The following is a 15590-nucleotide window of genomic DNA, read 5'->3' on the forward strand; positions in this document are numbered from 1 at the left end:
ATTTAAATCAAAATCACATTGAGATGCCACCTTACACCAGTTAGAATGGCCAAAATAAAAATACAAGAAACAACAAGTGTTGAAGAGGATGTGGAGAAAGGGGAACCCTCTTACAGTGTTGGGGAATGGAAGTTGGTGCAACCACTTTGAAAAATAGCATGGAGATTCCTTAAGAAATGAAAAATAGAGCTAACCAAGACCTTGCAAATGCAAGGGTACTTGCTACTGGGTATTTACCCCAAAGATACAGATGTAGTGAAAAGAAGGTCCATCTGTACTCCAATGTTTAAAGAAACAATGGCCACAATCCCCAAACTGTGAAAAGAGCCAAGATGCCCTTCAACAGACAAATGGATAAAGAAGATATGGTCCATATATACTACAGAATATTATGCTTCCATCAGAAAGAATTAATACCCAACTTTTGTATCAACATGGATGGGATGGAAGAGATTATGCCTAGTGAAATAAGTCAAGCAGAGAGAGTCAATTGTCATATGGTTTCACTTACTTGTGGAGCATAAGGAATAACATGGAGGACATTAGAAGAATGAAAGGAAAAGTGTATTGGGGGAAATTGGAGGGGGAGACAAACCATGAGAGACTGTGGACTCTGAGGAACAAACTGAGGGTTTGGGAGGGGAGGGGTATAGCTGAGCCTGGTGGAGGATATTAAGGAGGGCAGGTATTGCATGGAGCACTGGGTGTGGTGCGTAAACAATGAATCTTAGAACACTGAAAAAATAAAATAAAAATAATTTTTTTTAAAAAACTGGAGAATTTTAGTGCTATGATAAATGAGGCAGAAGAGAGAATTAGTGATATAGAAGACGAAATGATGGAGAATAAAGAAGGCAGGAAAAAGAGAGATAAACAACTACTGGACCACAAGGAGAGAATTTGGAGATTAGTGATACAATAAGATTAGACAATATTAGAATAATTGGGATCCCAGAAGAATACGAGAGAGAGGGCAGAAGGTATATTGAAATAAATTATAGCAGAGAACTTAACTAATTTGCGGATGGAAACAGGCATCAAAATCCAGGAAGCACAGAGAACCGACCTCAAAATCAATAAAAATATGTCAACAACCTGTCATCTAAGAGTAAAACTTATATGACTCAGAGATAAAGAGAAAATCCTGAAAGCAGCTCGGGACAAGAGGTCTGTAACCTATAATGGTGGAAAAATTATATTGGCAGCAGCCCTATCCACAGAGACCTGGCAGGCCAGAAAGGACTGGCACAATATATTCAGAACACTAAGTGAGAAAAATGTACAGCCAAAAATAATATATTCAGCTAGGCTGCCATTGAATATAGAAGGAGAAATAAAAAGCTTCCAGGACAAACAGAAGACAGAATTTGTAAACACCAAACCAGCCCTACAGAAAATATTGAAAGGAGTACTCTAACTAAAGAGAGAGCCTAAAAGTAGTAGACCAGAAGGGAACAGAAACAATATTCAGTAACAGTCTACCTTGCAGACAATACAATGGCACTATATTCATATCTTTCAATACTTCCCCTGAATGTAAATGGGATAAATGACCCAATCCAAAGACACACAGTATCAGAATGGATAAAAACAAGACCCATCAATATGTTATCACAAGACACTCATTTTAGACCAAAGATACTGCCAGATTTAAAGTGAGGGGTGGAAAACAATTTATCATGCTAAAGGACATCAAAAGAAAGCTGAGGTGGCAATCCTTATATCAGACAAATTAGATTTTAAGCCAAAGGTGAAGAACACTATATCATACTTAAAGGGTCTGTCCAACAAGAAGATCTAACAATTTTAAATATGTCCCAAACATGGGAGCAACCAATTAAATAAACCAATTAATAACAAAATCAAAAAATATATTGACAATAATACAGTAAAGTAGGAGACTTTAGGACCCCCTCACTGAAATGAACAGATCATCTAAGCAAATGATCAACAGGAAATAAAGGCTTTAAATGACACTGGATGAGTCAGACATCACAGATATATTCAGAAATTCCCATCCCAAAGCAACAGGATACACATTCTTCTCTAATTCACATGGAATATTCTTCAGTATAGATCACATCCTGGGTCACAAATCAGATTTCAACTGGTACCAAAAGACTGGGATCATTCCCTGCATATTTTCAGACCACAGTGCTAGAACTAGAACTCAACCACAAGAGGAACGTTGGAAAGAACTCAAATACATGGAAGCTAAAGGGCAACCTACTAAAGAATAAATTAGTCGGGCGCCTGGGTGGCTCAGTGGGTTAAGCCGCTGCCTTCGGCTCAGGTCATGATCTCAGGGTCCTGGGATCGAGTCCCGCATTGGGCTCTCTGCTCAGCAGGGAGCCTGCTTCCTCCTCTCTCTCTGCCTGCCTCTCTGCCTACTTGTGTTCTCTGTCAAATAAATAAATAAAATCTTTTAAAAAAAAAAGAAAATTAATTAAAAAAAAAAAAGAATAAATTAGTCAACCAGGAAAATTTTAAAAATTCATGGAAATAAATGAAAATGAAAACTGGACATTTCAGAACCTTTGGAATACAGCAAAGGTGGTCCTAACAGGGAAGCATATAGCAATACAAGCCTTTCTCAAGAAACAAGGAAGGTCTCAAATACACAACTGAATCCTACACTTAAAGGAGCTGGAGAAAGAACAGCAAAGAAAGCCTAAACCCAGCAGGATAAAAGAAATAATAAAGGTCAGAACAGAAATCAATGAAATAGAAATCAAAAGACCAGTACGAAATGAGAAGCTGGTTCTTTGAAAGAGTTAAGACTGATAAACCCCTGGCCAGATTTATCAAAAAGAAAAGAGAAAGGAGCCAAATAAATAAAATCATGAATGAAAGAGAAAAGATCACAACCAGCATCAAAGAAATACAATTATAAGGATATTTTATGAGCAACTACACACCAGCAAATTTGACAATCTGGAAGAAATGGATACATTCCTAGAGATGTATAAACTACCAAAACTGAACCAGGAAGAGACAGAAAACCTGAACAGACCCATAGCCAGTAAAGAGATGGAAGCACTCATCAAAAATCTCCAAACAAACAAAAGCCCAGGGCCAGACAGTTTCCCAGGGAAATTCTACCAAACATTTAAAGAATAATTAATACCTATTCTCCTGAAACTGTTCCAAAAAAAATAGAAACGGAAGGAAAACTTCCAAACTCATTTTATGAGGCTAGCATCACCTTGATCCCAAAACCAAACAAAGGCTCCATCAAAAAGGAGAATTACAGACCAATATTCCTGATGAACATGGATGCAAAAATTCTCACCAAAATACTAGCCAATAGGATCCAACAGTACATTAAAAGGATTATTCACCACGACCAAGTGGAATTTATTCCTGGGCTCCAAGTTTGGTTCAACAGCTACAAATCAATCAATGTGATACAATACATTAATAAAAGAAAGAACAAGAACCATATGATACCCTCAATAGATGCTGAAAAAGCATTTGACAAAGTACAGCATACCTTCCTGATCAAAACTCTTCACAGTTTAGGGACAGAGTGTACATACCTCAATATCATCAAAGCCATCTATGAAAAACCCACAGTGAATATTATTCGAATGGGGAAAACATGAGAGTTTTTCCCTTAAGGTCAAGAACATGGCAGGGCTGATCGTTATCACCACTGCTATTCAACATAGTACTAGAGATCCTGGCCTCAGCAATGAGACAACAAAAAATAAAAACATCCAAACCGGCAAAGAAGTCAAACTATCACTATTTGAAAATGATATGATACTTTATATGGAAAACCCAAAGACTCCACTCCAAAACTGCTAAAACTCCTACAGGAATTCAGTAAAGTGTCAGGATATAAAATCAATGCACAGAAATCAGTTGCATTTCTATACACCAACAGCAAGACAAAGAAAGAGAAACTAAGGAGTTGATCCATTTACAATTGCACCCAAAACCATAAGATACGGAAGAATAAACCTAATCAAAGAGGCAAAGGATCTGTACTAAGAAAACTATAGAGTACTCATGAAAGAAATTGAGGGAGACACAAAGAAATGGAAAAACATTCCATGCTCATAAATTGGAAGAAAAAATATTGTAAAAATGTCTAAGCTGCCTAGAGAAATCTATACATTGAATGCAATCCATATCAAAAGACCATCAACTTTTTTCAAAGAAATGGAACAAATGATCCTAAAATGTATACAGAACCAGAAAAGACCCCAAATAGCCAGAGAAATATTGAAAAAGAAAACCAAAGTTGGCAGCATCACAATTCCAGACTTCAAGCTCTATTACAAAGCTGTCACCATCAAGACAGTATGGTACTGGCACAAAAACAGACACATAGATCAATGGAACAGAATATAGAGAGCCCAGAAATGGACCCTCAACTCTATGGTCAACTAATCTTTGACAAAGCAGCAAAGAATCTCCAATGGGAAAAAGAGTCTCTTCAACAAATGGTGTTGGGAAAACTGGACATCCACATGCAGAAAACTGAAACGGGACCATTTCCTTACACCACACATGAAAATAGACTCCAAATGGATAAAAGACCTCAATGTGAGAAAGGAATCCATCAAAATCCTTGAGGAGAACATAGGCAGCAACCTCTTCAACCTCAGCTGCAGCAACTTCTTCCGAGAAATATCACCAAAGGCTAGGGAAGCAAGGGCAAAAATGAACTATTGGGACTTCATCAAGATCAAAAGGTTTTGCACAGCAGAGAAAACAGTCAACAAAACCAAGAGACTATTCAACAGAATAGGAGAAGATATTCGCAAATGACAGATCAGATAAAGGGCTAGTATCCAAAATCTATAAATAACTTAACAAACTCAACACCAAAGAACAAATAATCCAATCAAGAAATGGGCAGAGGACATGAACAGACATTTCTGCAAAGAAGACATCCAGATGGCTAACAGACACATGAAAAAGTGCTCCACATCACTCGGCATCAGGAAATCACAAATCAAAAGCACAGTGAGATACGACCTCACACCAGTCAGAATGGCTAAAATTAACAAGTCAAGAAATGACAGAAGCTAGTGAGGATGCGGAGAGAGGGGAACCCTCCTACACTGTTGGTGGGAATGCAAGCTGGTGCAACCACTCTGGAAAACAGTGTGTAGGTTCCTCAAAAAACTGAAAATAGAGCTACTCTATGACCCAGCAATTGCACTATTGGGTATTTACCCTAAAGATACAAATGCAGTATTCCAAAGGGGCATGTGCACCCCAATGTCCATCAACAGATGAATGGATAAAGAAGATGTGAGATACACACACACACACACACACACACACACATTGGAATACAATGCAGTCATAAAAAAACCAAAATCTTACCATCTGCAACAACATGGATGGAACTAGAGGGTATTATGCTAAGCAAAATAAGTCAATCAGAGAAAGACAATTATCATATGATCTCACTGATATGAGGAATTTGAGAAAAAGGACAGAAGATCATAGGGAAGGGAGGGAAAAATGAAACAAGATGAAACCAGAGAGGGAGACAAACCATAAGAGACTTGATCTCAGGAAACAAACTGAGGGTTGCTCGGGGGTGGGGAGGGAGGGGGGGGTGGCTGGGTGATGGACACTTGGAATGGTATGTGCTATGGTGAGTGCTGTGAATTGTGTAAGACTGATGAATCACAGACCTGTACCCCTGAAACAAATAATACACTATGTATTAATAACAAAAAAAAAGAAAAAAGAAAACAATCCCATTTACAATTACACAAAAAATAATAAAATATTTAGGAATAAACTTAACCAAAGAGATTAAAGACTTGTACTCTCAAAACTCTAACACACTGATGAAAAAAAAACTGAAGATAACACACACTATTGCAACAATGTTCCATGCACATAGACTGGGAGAATTAATATTGTTAAAATGTCTACTCTCCAAAAGCAACCTACAGATTTAATGCAATACCATCATTTTTCATAGAATGAGAGCAAATAATCCTGAAATTTGTATGGAACCACAGAAGACTCTTGAATAACCAAAGCAATCTTGAAAAGTAAAGCGGCAGGCATCACAACCCCAGATTTCAAATTAAACTACAAACCTGTAGTAATCAAAACAGCATGGTACTGACAAAAATACAGACACATAGATCAACAGAACAGAATAGAGAGCCTAGAAATAAACCCATAAATACAGGGTCAATTCATCTTTGACAAAGCAGGAAATAATATGCCATGCAAAAAAAGATAGTCTCTTCAATGTGTGCAAAAAACTGGACAGCCACATGCAACAGAATGAGACTGGACCCCTATGTTATACCATACACAAAAATAGACTCAAAATGCATAAAAGCCCAAAATATAAAACCCAAAAATATATAGTTTCTAGAAGAAAACATAGGCACTAATTTTTCACATCAACTATAGAGACATTTTTCTAGATAAGTCTCTTCTGGCAAAGGAAACAAAAGCAAAATTGAACTACTGGGACTGTAACAAAATAAAAAGCTTACCCACCAAAGAAAAAAATCAAAAAAACTAAAAGACAACTCACCAAATGGGAGGAAGTATTTGCAAATGGTATATCTGATAAGAGGTTAATATCCAAAATGTATATTAACACCAAATATCTAAAATGTATATTAACAACTTAACACCAAAAAACCCTCAAATAATCCAATTTAAAAATGGGCACTAGATATGAACAGACACTTCTCCAAAGAAGACATACAGATGGACAACTGTTAAATGAAAAGATGCTCAACATCACTTATTATCAAGAAAATGCAAATCAAAGCTATAATGAGATATCACCTCAGACCAGTCAGAATGCCTAAAATAAAAACACAGGAAACAACAAGATTTGGCAAGTAGGTAGAAAAAAGAAACCTAGTGCACTTTTGGTGGGAATTCAAACTTGTATAGCCACTATGGAAAAGAATATGGAGGTTCCTCAAAAAATTAAGAAAAGAATAACCATATGATCCAGTAATTCTGCTATTGGGTATTTGCCTAAAGAATACAAAAACACTAATTTGAAAAGATATGTATACCCTTATGTTTATTGCCACATTATTTGTAACAGCCAAGATGTGGAAGGAACCCAAATGTCCGTAGATAGATGAACGGATAAAGATGATGTGGTACATCTACACAGTAGAATATTACTAAACCATAAAAAAGAATGGTATCTTGCCATTTGCAACAATATGAATGGATCTGGAAGGTATGATGCTAAGTGAAATATGTCAGTCAGAGAAAGAGAAATACCATATGATTTCATTCATAGTGGAATTAAAGGAACAAAACGAAGAAAAAAAGAAAAAGAAAAACAAAAAGCAGACCCTTAAATATAGAGAAGAAACCAGTGATTTCCAGAGGGAAGACAGATGTGAGGATAGGTGAACCAGGGAAGGGGTTAAGAGTACACTTATGATGATGAGCAATGAGAATCACCATATTGTACACTTGAAACTAATATAATACTGTTAATTATACTGGAAATAAATAATAAACAAAAATAATGAAAACATGAATTCAGAAAGATATATGTACCCCATATATGTACGGCAGCACTATTTACAGTTGGGATATGGAAAAAATCTAAGTGTCCACTGATAAATGAATAGGTAAAGAAAAAGTGGTACACACACACACACACACACACACACATGAATATCACATAACAGTAAATAAAAATGAAATCTTGTCATTTGTAATAACATGCATGGATCCTGAGAGTGTTATGTTAAGTGAAATAAGTCAGACTGAGAAAGACATATGATTTTACTCATATGAGGATTCTAAAAAAACAAAACAAGTTAATAAACAAACAAAAAGCAGATCTGGACCTGTAAATACAAAGAACAAATGGATGGTTGCCAGAGGGAAAGAGGTTTAAGGGATGGGCAAAATGCCTGAAGGGGAGTGGAAGATACAGGCTTTCATTTATATGGAATAAGTCATGAAAATAAAAGGTACAGAAGGAAATATGGTCAACGATATTATAATAGTGTTGAATGGTGACAGATGGTAGTTACACTTGTGGTGACCACAGCATAGGTATAGAGGTGTTGAATCACTACATTGTACACCTGAAACTAATGTAACATTGTATGTCAACTGTATTTGAAATTTTTTTTTTTCCAGCTTAACAGTATTCATTATTTTTGCACCACACCCCGTGCTCCATGCAATCCGTGCCCTCTATAATACCCACCACCTGGTACCCCAACCTCCCACCCCCCGTCCCTTCAAAACCCTCAGATTGTTTTTCAGAGTCCATAGTCTCTCATGGTTCACCTCCCCTTCCAATTTCCCCCAACTCCCTTCTCCACTCTAAGTCCCCATGTCCTCCATGCTCCTTAACCACTTTGGAGAAATTATTCCCTTCAGCCAATCATCTAGATATTCCTCATGTAAGACCCTAAGTCTTCTACTTACTTGAGCAAGACTGAGAGAGAGAGAGAGGGAGAGAAAGAGAACACACAGAGGGAGACAGAGAAGCAGACTCCTTACTGAGTAAGGAGCAGGACACAGGACTCAATCCCAGGAGCCTGGGATCATGACCTGAACCAAAGGCAGATCTTAACGACTGAGCCACTCAGGTGCTCATTTTTATTTATTTGGACATTTAAAACTTTTACCATAAAGCAGTGACAAATGTTAGATAAAACACATTTTGACCTTTATATTTACTTTTACTATCAAAACTTTAAATTCCATATCAGTAGTAATATTGCATACTTATATTCATTCTATAATGGGGATGATATATTTAATTGCTATTAATAGAAATAAACATTTCAGATAATATTAATGTGAAAAATATCTCTTACATTTTCTGCTTCTGAATTATGACTTGTATTTGCTTGGATTTTCTCTGGAACTACAATTTGTAGAAATGAATTTTGAGAACCTGAAGAAAGGAAAAAGAGAGTTAATAATTGTGTCTTATACCTGACTAAATATTTGTTCAGGTTCTTTTGTAGAATTCACTTGTGCACATATGAGTAATCACTGTGTACTCCTAAAAAAATCTTGAAAACAATTCAAAAACAGACAAGATAGTTATGAAAGACCAAAGAAAGGACAAAGGGTGGAGACAGGGGCATAGTATTGAAATTACACAAAATTTGTTACTCCTGAGGAAAACAGACCAAAAAACAGTCAAAGATAAACTTCAAGAAAACTTTGCTGAAATAAAAGATTAGAAACCATAGACTGGAAAGTACCCTGAATTCAGGAATAACAGTAATAATTAAAACAGAAAGTCTACAAAAGTTATTAGGTGTCTAAGAGAAAGAAAAAATCCTATAGGCTTATGAGCAAACAGGAAGAAAAAAGAAAATCATACTGAGCATTAGGGAGAAAGCAGACTAGCCTGATAATTTTTACATTATTCAACACTATAAATGAAGAACAATGTATTTTTTTAAGTTTTTATTTAAATTCCAATTGGTTACAATACATGTTAATATTAGTTTCAGATGTACAATATAGTGATTCAACATTTCCATACAACACCCAATGCTCATCACAAGTTCACTCCTTAATTCTCATCACCTATTTAACCCATGCCCCCACTCACCTCCCTCTGGTAACCATTAGTTTTTTCTCTATAATTAAGGATCCGTTTCTTGGTTTGCCTCTCCCTCCACCCTTGCTTATTTGTTTCGTTTCTTAAATTCCACATATGAGTGAAATCATATGGTACTCATCTTTCCTTGTCTTATTTCAGTTAGCATGCTACTCTGCAGCTCCATCTCCATCATTGCTAATGTCAAGATTTTGTTCTCTTTTTTTATGGCTGAATAACATTTCATTGTCCATACACCACTTCTTTTCTTTTCTTTCTTTTTTTTTTTTTTTCTTCTCAGATGCTGGGTTAGGGTTAGGGTTTATGGCCAATGTCAGGTTTAGGGTTAAGTTTAGGGTCAGGGGTGAGGGTATATGTGCCTGGTATCCTGCTGTTTAGAGAACTCTCCAGAGAGTTCAGTTTAGGGTTAGGTTTAAGGGTTGGGGGTTAGGGTTAGGGTGATGGTTAGGGTTTAGGTTTAGGAGTTAAGGTTTGGGGGTTAAGAGGTTGGGATTTGGGGCTAAGGTTAGGGTTAGGGTTAGGGTTAGGGAGTTTGGGTGTTACAGGGTTTATATTAATTAAAGAAGATTTTACTTGATTTATACACAATGTAGTTTCAGTGAGTGAAACCCAAGGATCTTCCCTTATGCTTCTACGCATCCATTTACAAACACAGGGTTCTTATTATATGCTATCATATGTTTATAAACACTTTTATTATAATGAAAGAAAGTTTTACATGAAACGCACATTATACTTCATGTAGTTATATTCAGTTAAGAATAGGTCTACCCCCACGACCTGGTACCCAGGTGGTGGGTATTATAGAGGGTACGGATTGCATGGAGCACTGGGTGTGGTGAAAAAATAATGAATACTGTTATGCTGAAAATAAATAAATTAATTTAAAAAAAAAGAATAGGTCTACTCCCACATGTTTTTTACACATACATTTACAAACACATATATATCATTGAAAAAGATGTTACTTGAACAATTGTTTATATATAGTATAGTTTCAATGAGAAGCATATGGCTATTCCCATATTGTTCTATGCATATGTAGAAACTTCAATGAAAGAAGATGATACCTGGAAGACTGATTATATATACTGTGGTCTCAGAGTTTTAGGCATAGGGCTATTCCCAACACTTTTACACATTTGAAGATCAAGTTCTTTTGAAAATCTTTAAGAAAGTAAAGTGTGAAAAACCTCAAACTTCATACCCAGTAATACTTTCATTTGAACATAGAGGGAAAGGAGATGTATTCACAAGCAAAAACGTAAAGGAAATAGCTCAAAGACCCTGTCACAAAAGGCAGAAAAATTCTTTCAATGAAGATGTCAGTATACTTAAAGTAAAAGGTTAGCAGCAGGTATTAAATAAACTTAAATATAAAATAAGGCTAAAACAACCTTGAGAATTATAGTTATTTAATAGAGTGCAAATGATATAAATATAGTAACATATACAATAATGTCAGGCAGTACAGAAGAAGAGGAAAACCGTATGTGCATATTGATTTCCTTAAATTTACTGCATTGTGGCCCAAAAATAATTGTGAATAAAGCTGAAAATCAAGTGGTAGAAGTAGAAACATATTGTTCAATGGCATAACAATATAGGAGAACTGAGAACTAAGACTTAAAATAACCACAGTCATATAATAAAGGGGAGAGCAGGAAGTGGGTAGCAATAAGATACTAAACTTTCTAATTACAGTGAGGAATCACTATTACTGCCTAAATAAAAAATTTAATCCTTTATGTTAGCACTATAAGCATTCCAAATTAAGAGAACATACACAAAGGCACGCAGAAAATAAAGAAAAAATCAAATTTTTCCAGTGAAAAGACTTTACCAAAAACATGATATCAAAAAAGTATGATATAATTAAGAAGTTCTAAGATCAAATATCTCACTCTTATCAATAAATGTAAGCTGGATGAAATAACCAACTGAAAGAAAAATCTTCAGACTAGATCTGCAAAATCAAAACCCAATACTCAGACCTTGTATGGAATATTAAACACTTGCTCTAAGCTAATACTTTATTAGAGGACCTAAAATGTAGCTGTGGTTCACATCAGGCAAAGTTGTATGCTTACAAGAAGAATGGTGATACAGGAAATTTAGGATCAAATCTGATTTTACTCATGGGTCTACACATGCATCCTATCATAATTTGCCCAATTATGGAACAGTATGTGGAAGCAGATATAATCAATATATTATGGAATCCCAATTTGTCTCCCTGACCCAAAGAAAGAGGATTATTATGGTAGAGAGGGCCAAATGAAAATCTCTGAATATCATATACACCATCATCAAAACATTTATAAACCAAATATTTCTAAATCCCAAACCTGAAAAGAACTGAAGTATACAAGAGCAGTGATTCCTATTATTTTTCTATTTTGTTTGATTAGTGCAGATGATAAGCACTAAGGACAATGAGTTGTCTTAAGTTTAGCCAGGTGATGACTGCAATAGCAAGTGTTGTTCCAAATATAGTCTCTTTACTGAAGCAAAGCAACACAGGCATTGGCACCTGCATGTAATCCCTGGTAGAAAAAGGTGTTTTCTCTAACCCAATAAGCAGAGAATTCCAGAAGAAAGTTTGCATTCTCACTTGACAGTGAGAGCAATGTACCATTCATACTGCCTCAGGTATTTATCATTTTTAGTTTTACTTCTTCCTAGACCCTAACATCTCACTGTCTGTGATAAGGGGAATAATAATTCCTCTCAAAGATGTCTATACTCTTTAATCACCAGAACCTGTGAATATATTAGGTTATATAGCAAAGTATATTTAGGTTTGCAAATAAGCTGACCTTAAAATAGGGTATTTGTCCTGGGTTATCCATGTAGTTTTAATTTAATCACAAGTGTCCTTAAAAGAAGATTTGGTCCATATATACAATGGAGTATTATGCCTCCATCAGAAAGGATGAATACCTTTTTTGTATCAACATGGATGGGACTGAAGGAGATTATGCTGAGTGAAATAAGTCAGGCAGAGAGAGTCAATTATCATATGGTTTCACTTACTTGTGGAGCATAAGGAATAACACGGAGGATATTAGGAGAGGGAAAGGAGAAGTGAATCAGGGGAAATCAGAGGGGAAGACGAACCATGAGAGACTGTGGACTCTGAGAAACGAACAGGGTTTTGGAAGGGAGGGTGCTAGGGGGATACCTGAACCTGGAGTACTGGGTGTGGAGCATAAACAATGAATCGTGGAACACTGAAAAAATAAAATTAAATTAAAAAATAAAGATGAATGAAGCAGAAGAGAGAACCAGAAAGATGGTAGTATGATAAGAACTCAGCCCAATGCTCCTAGCTTTGAAGATGGGAGAAAGGGAACCCAGACAAGAATGCACACAGCCATTAGAATCTGAAAAAGACAAGGAAACTGTCTACTACAGCCTTCAGAAGGAACACAGCACTGCTAATTCCTTGATTTTAGCCCAATGAGACCCATTTTACAAAAATGTAAGATAGTAAATTTGTATTGCTTAAGCCACTAAATTTGTGGTAACTTGTTATAACAAAAATAACACTAATACATCACCTAAGAGAAAATTATTCTGGAATTCTGGAATGAAACTGCACCACTATCTCACACCATATACAAATATAAATTCAAAATGGATTAAAAATTTCAATATATAACCTGAAACCATTAAATTCCTACAACAAAAGCAGGCAGTAAGCTCTTTGACATCAGTCTTAATAATATTTTTTCAATCAGTCTCTTCAAGGAAGGGCAAAAAATAAATAAATAAAAACAGAGCTACCTTATGACCCTGCAATTGCCCTAGTGGGTACTTGCCCCAAATATACAGATGTAGTGAAAAGAAGGGTCATCTGTACCCCAATGTTAACAGCAATGGCCAGTCACCAAACTGTGGAAAGAGCCAAGATGCCCTTCAACAAGCAAGTGGATAAAGGTAAGGTCCATATATACAATGGAATATTATACCTCCATCAGAAAGGATGAATACCCAACGTTTGTATCAATGTGGATAGGACTGGAGATTATGCTGAGTGAAATAAGTCAAGCAGAGAAAGTCAAGTATCATATGGTTTCACTTACTTGTGGAGCATAAGGAATAACACGGAGGATATTGGGAGTTGGCGAGGAGAAGTGAGTTGGGGGAAATTGGAGCAAGAGATGAACCATGAGAGACTGTGGACTCTGAGAAACAAACTGAGGGTTAGGGAGGGGCAGGGGGCAGGGGTATAGCTGAGCCCAGCGGTGGGTATTAAGGAGGGCACTTATTGCACAGAGCACTGGGTGTGGTGCCTAAACAATGAATCTTGGAACACTGAAAAAAATTATTTTTTAAAAATTAAATAAATAAATAATGGGATTACATCAAATTAAAAAAAACTTATACAACATAGGAAATCATCAACAAAATGAGAAGGCAAGCTATTGAATAAGAATAGATACTTGCAAGTCACACATTGGATAAGGGGTTAATATCCAAAATATATAAAGAACTTAGACAATTTAATATCTAAAAACACCCCAAATGAACAACCCAATTAAGAAATGGACAGAGGACTTAAATACACATTACTCCAAAGAAAACACAGATGGCCAACAGGCCCATGAAAGATGTTTAACATCATTAATTATCAGGGAAATGCAAATCAAAACTACAAAGATATCACTTCACACCTATCAGACTAATTATTAAAAAGACAAAAAACAGTGTTGACAAGGATGTGGAGAAAAGGAAACCCTCATACGCTGTTAGTAGGAATGTAAATTAGTGTAGCTACTATGGAAAACAGTATGGAGGTCCTCAAAAAATGAAAAATAGAGCTACCAGATGATGCAGTGATTCCATTTCTGGGTATTTCACCAAAGAAAACACAAACACCAATTCAAAAAGGTATATACGCACCCTTATGTTCACTGCAGCATAATTTACAATAGGTAAGATATGAAAGCAACCAAAGTACCCATCAATGGTTGAATGGATAAAGAAAATGTGATAGATATATATACAAACATATATAATGGACCATTACTCAGCAATAAAAATGGAAATCTTGCTATTATAACAACATAGGTGGACCTAGAGGGTATTATGCTAAGTGAAATACATCAGATGGAGAAAGATAAATATCATATGATTTCACTTGTTTGTGGATTCTAAAACAAAACAACAGAACAAACAAAACAAAACAGAAACAGACTCATAGATAGAGGTAAACTGTTCATTAACAGAGGGGCACGGGATGGAGTGGCTGGGGGAAACAGATGAAGGATATTAAGATGTAAGAACTTCCAGTTATAAAATAATTACGTCATGGTGATGTAATGTACAGCAAAGAGAATATAGTCAATCATATTGTAATAAATTTGATGGTAACCAGACTTATCATGGATATCGTTTTATAGCATATATAAACATTGAAATCACTATCTGCACACCTGAAACTAATAGGATGATACGTGCCATGTATACTTCATTTTAAAAAAAATAAAATTTGGGGCGCCTGGGTGGCTCAGTGGGTTAAGCCACTGCCTTCGGCTCAGGTCATGATCTCAGGGTCCTGGGATCGAGTCCCGCATCGGGCTCTCTGCTCAGCGGGGAGCCTGCTTCCTTCTCTCTCTCTCTCTCTCTGCCTTCCTCTCTGCCTACTTGTAATCTCTGTCTGTCAAATAAAATAAATAAAATCTTAAAAAAAAAAATTTTTTTTTAAATAAATGAAAAAATAAAAAAAATTAAATTTGAGGCACCTGGGTGGCTTAGTCAGTTAAGTGGCTGCCTTCGGCTCACGTCATGATCTCAGGGTCCTGGAATCGAGTCTTGTATCAGGCTTTCTACTCAGTGGGAAGTCTACTTCTCCCTCTCCCCCTAGACTCTCCTTATGCTCTCTCCTTCTCTCTCTCAAATAAATAAAATCTTTTTTAAAAAAATTAATTAAAAATTTTTAAATGAGGGGAGGAGTCAGGATGGCGGAGAAGTAGCAGGCTGAGACTACTTCAGCTAGCAGGAGATCAGC

General features: G+C 36.1%; 1 protein-coding gene across 11 annotated transcripts in view; it reads right to left on the bottom strand.

Annotated features, from left to right (window-relative positions):
* LOC116581844 (disintegrin and metalloproteinase domain-containing protein 32-like) overlaps positions 1-15590 on the bottom strand; it is a 195478-nt gene that overhangs the window by 164148 nt on the left and 15740 nt on the right. For all 11 annotated transcript variants that reach the window (XR_004282259.1, XR_004282260.1, XM_032329135.1 and 8 more), the window contains one exon: positions 8814-8893. Coding sequence is in view for 9 of the 11 variants with exons in the window: in XM_032329135.1 (XP_032185026.1) it covers positions 8814-8893 (80 nt within the window). In the remaining 2 variants the exon portion in view is untranslated. The remainder of the gene's footprint in view (positions 1-8813; positions 8894-15590) is intronic.

This window comes from Mustela erminea, chromosome 21, assembly GCF_009829155.1.
Source record: "Mustela erminea isolate mMusErm1 chromosome 21, mMusErm1.Pri, whole genome shotgun sequence".
In the NCBI taxonomy this organism is placed as follows: Eukaryota; Metazoa; Chordata; class Mammalia; order Carnivora; family Mustelidae; genus Mustela; species Mustela erminea.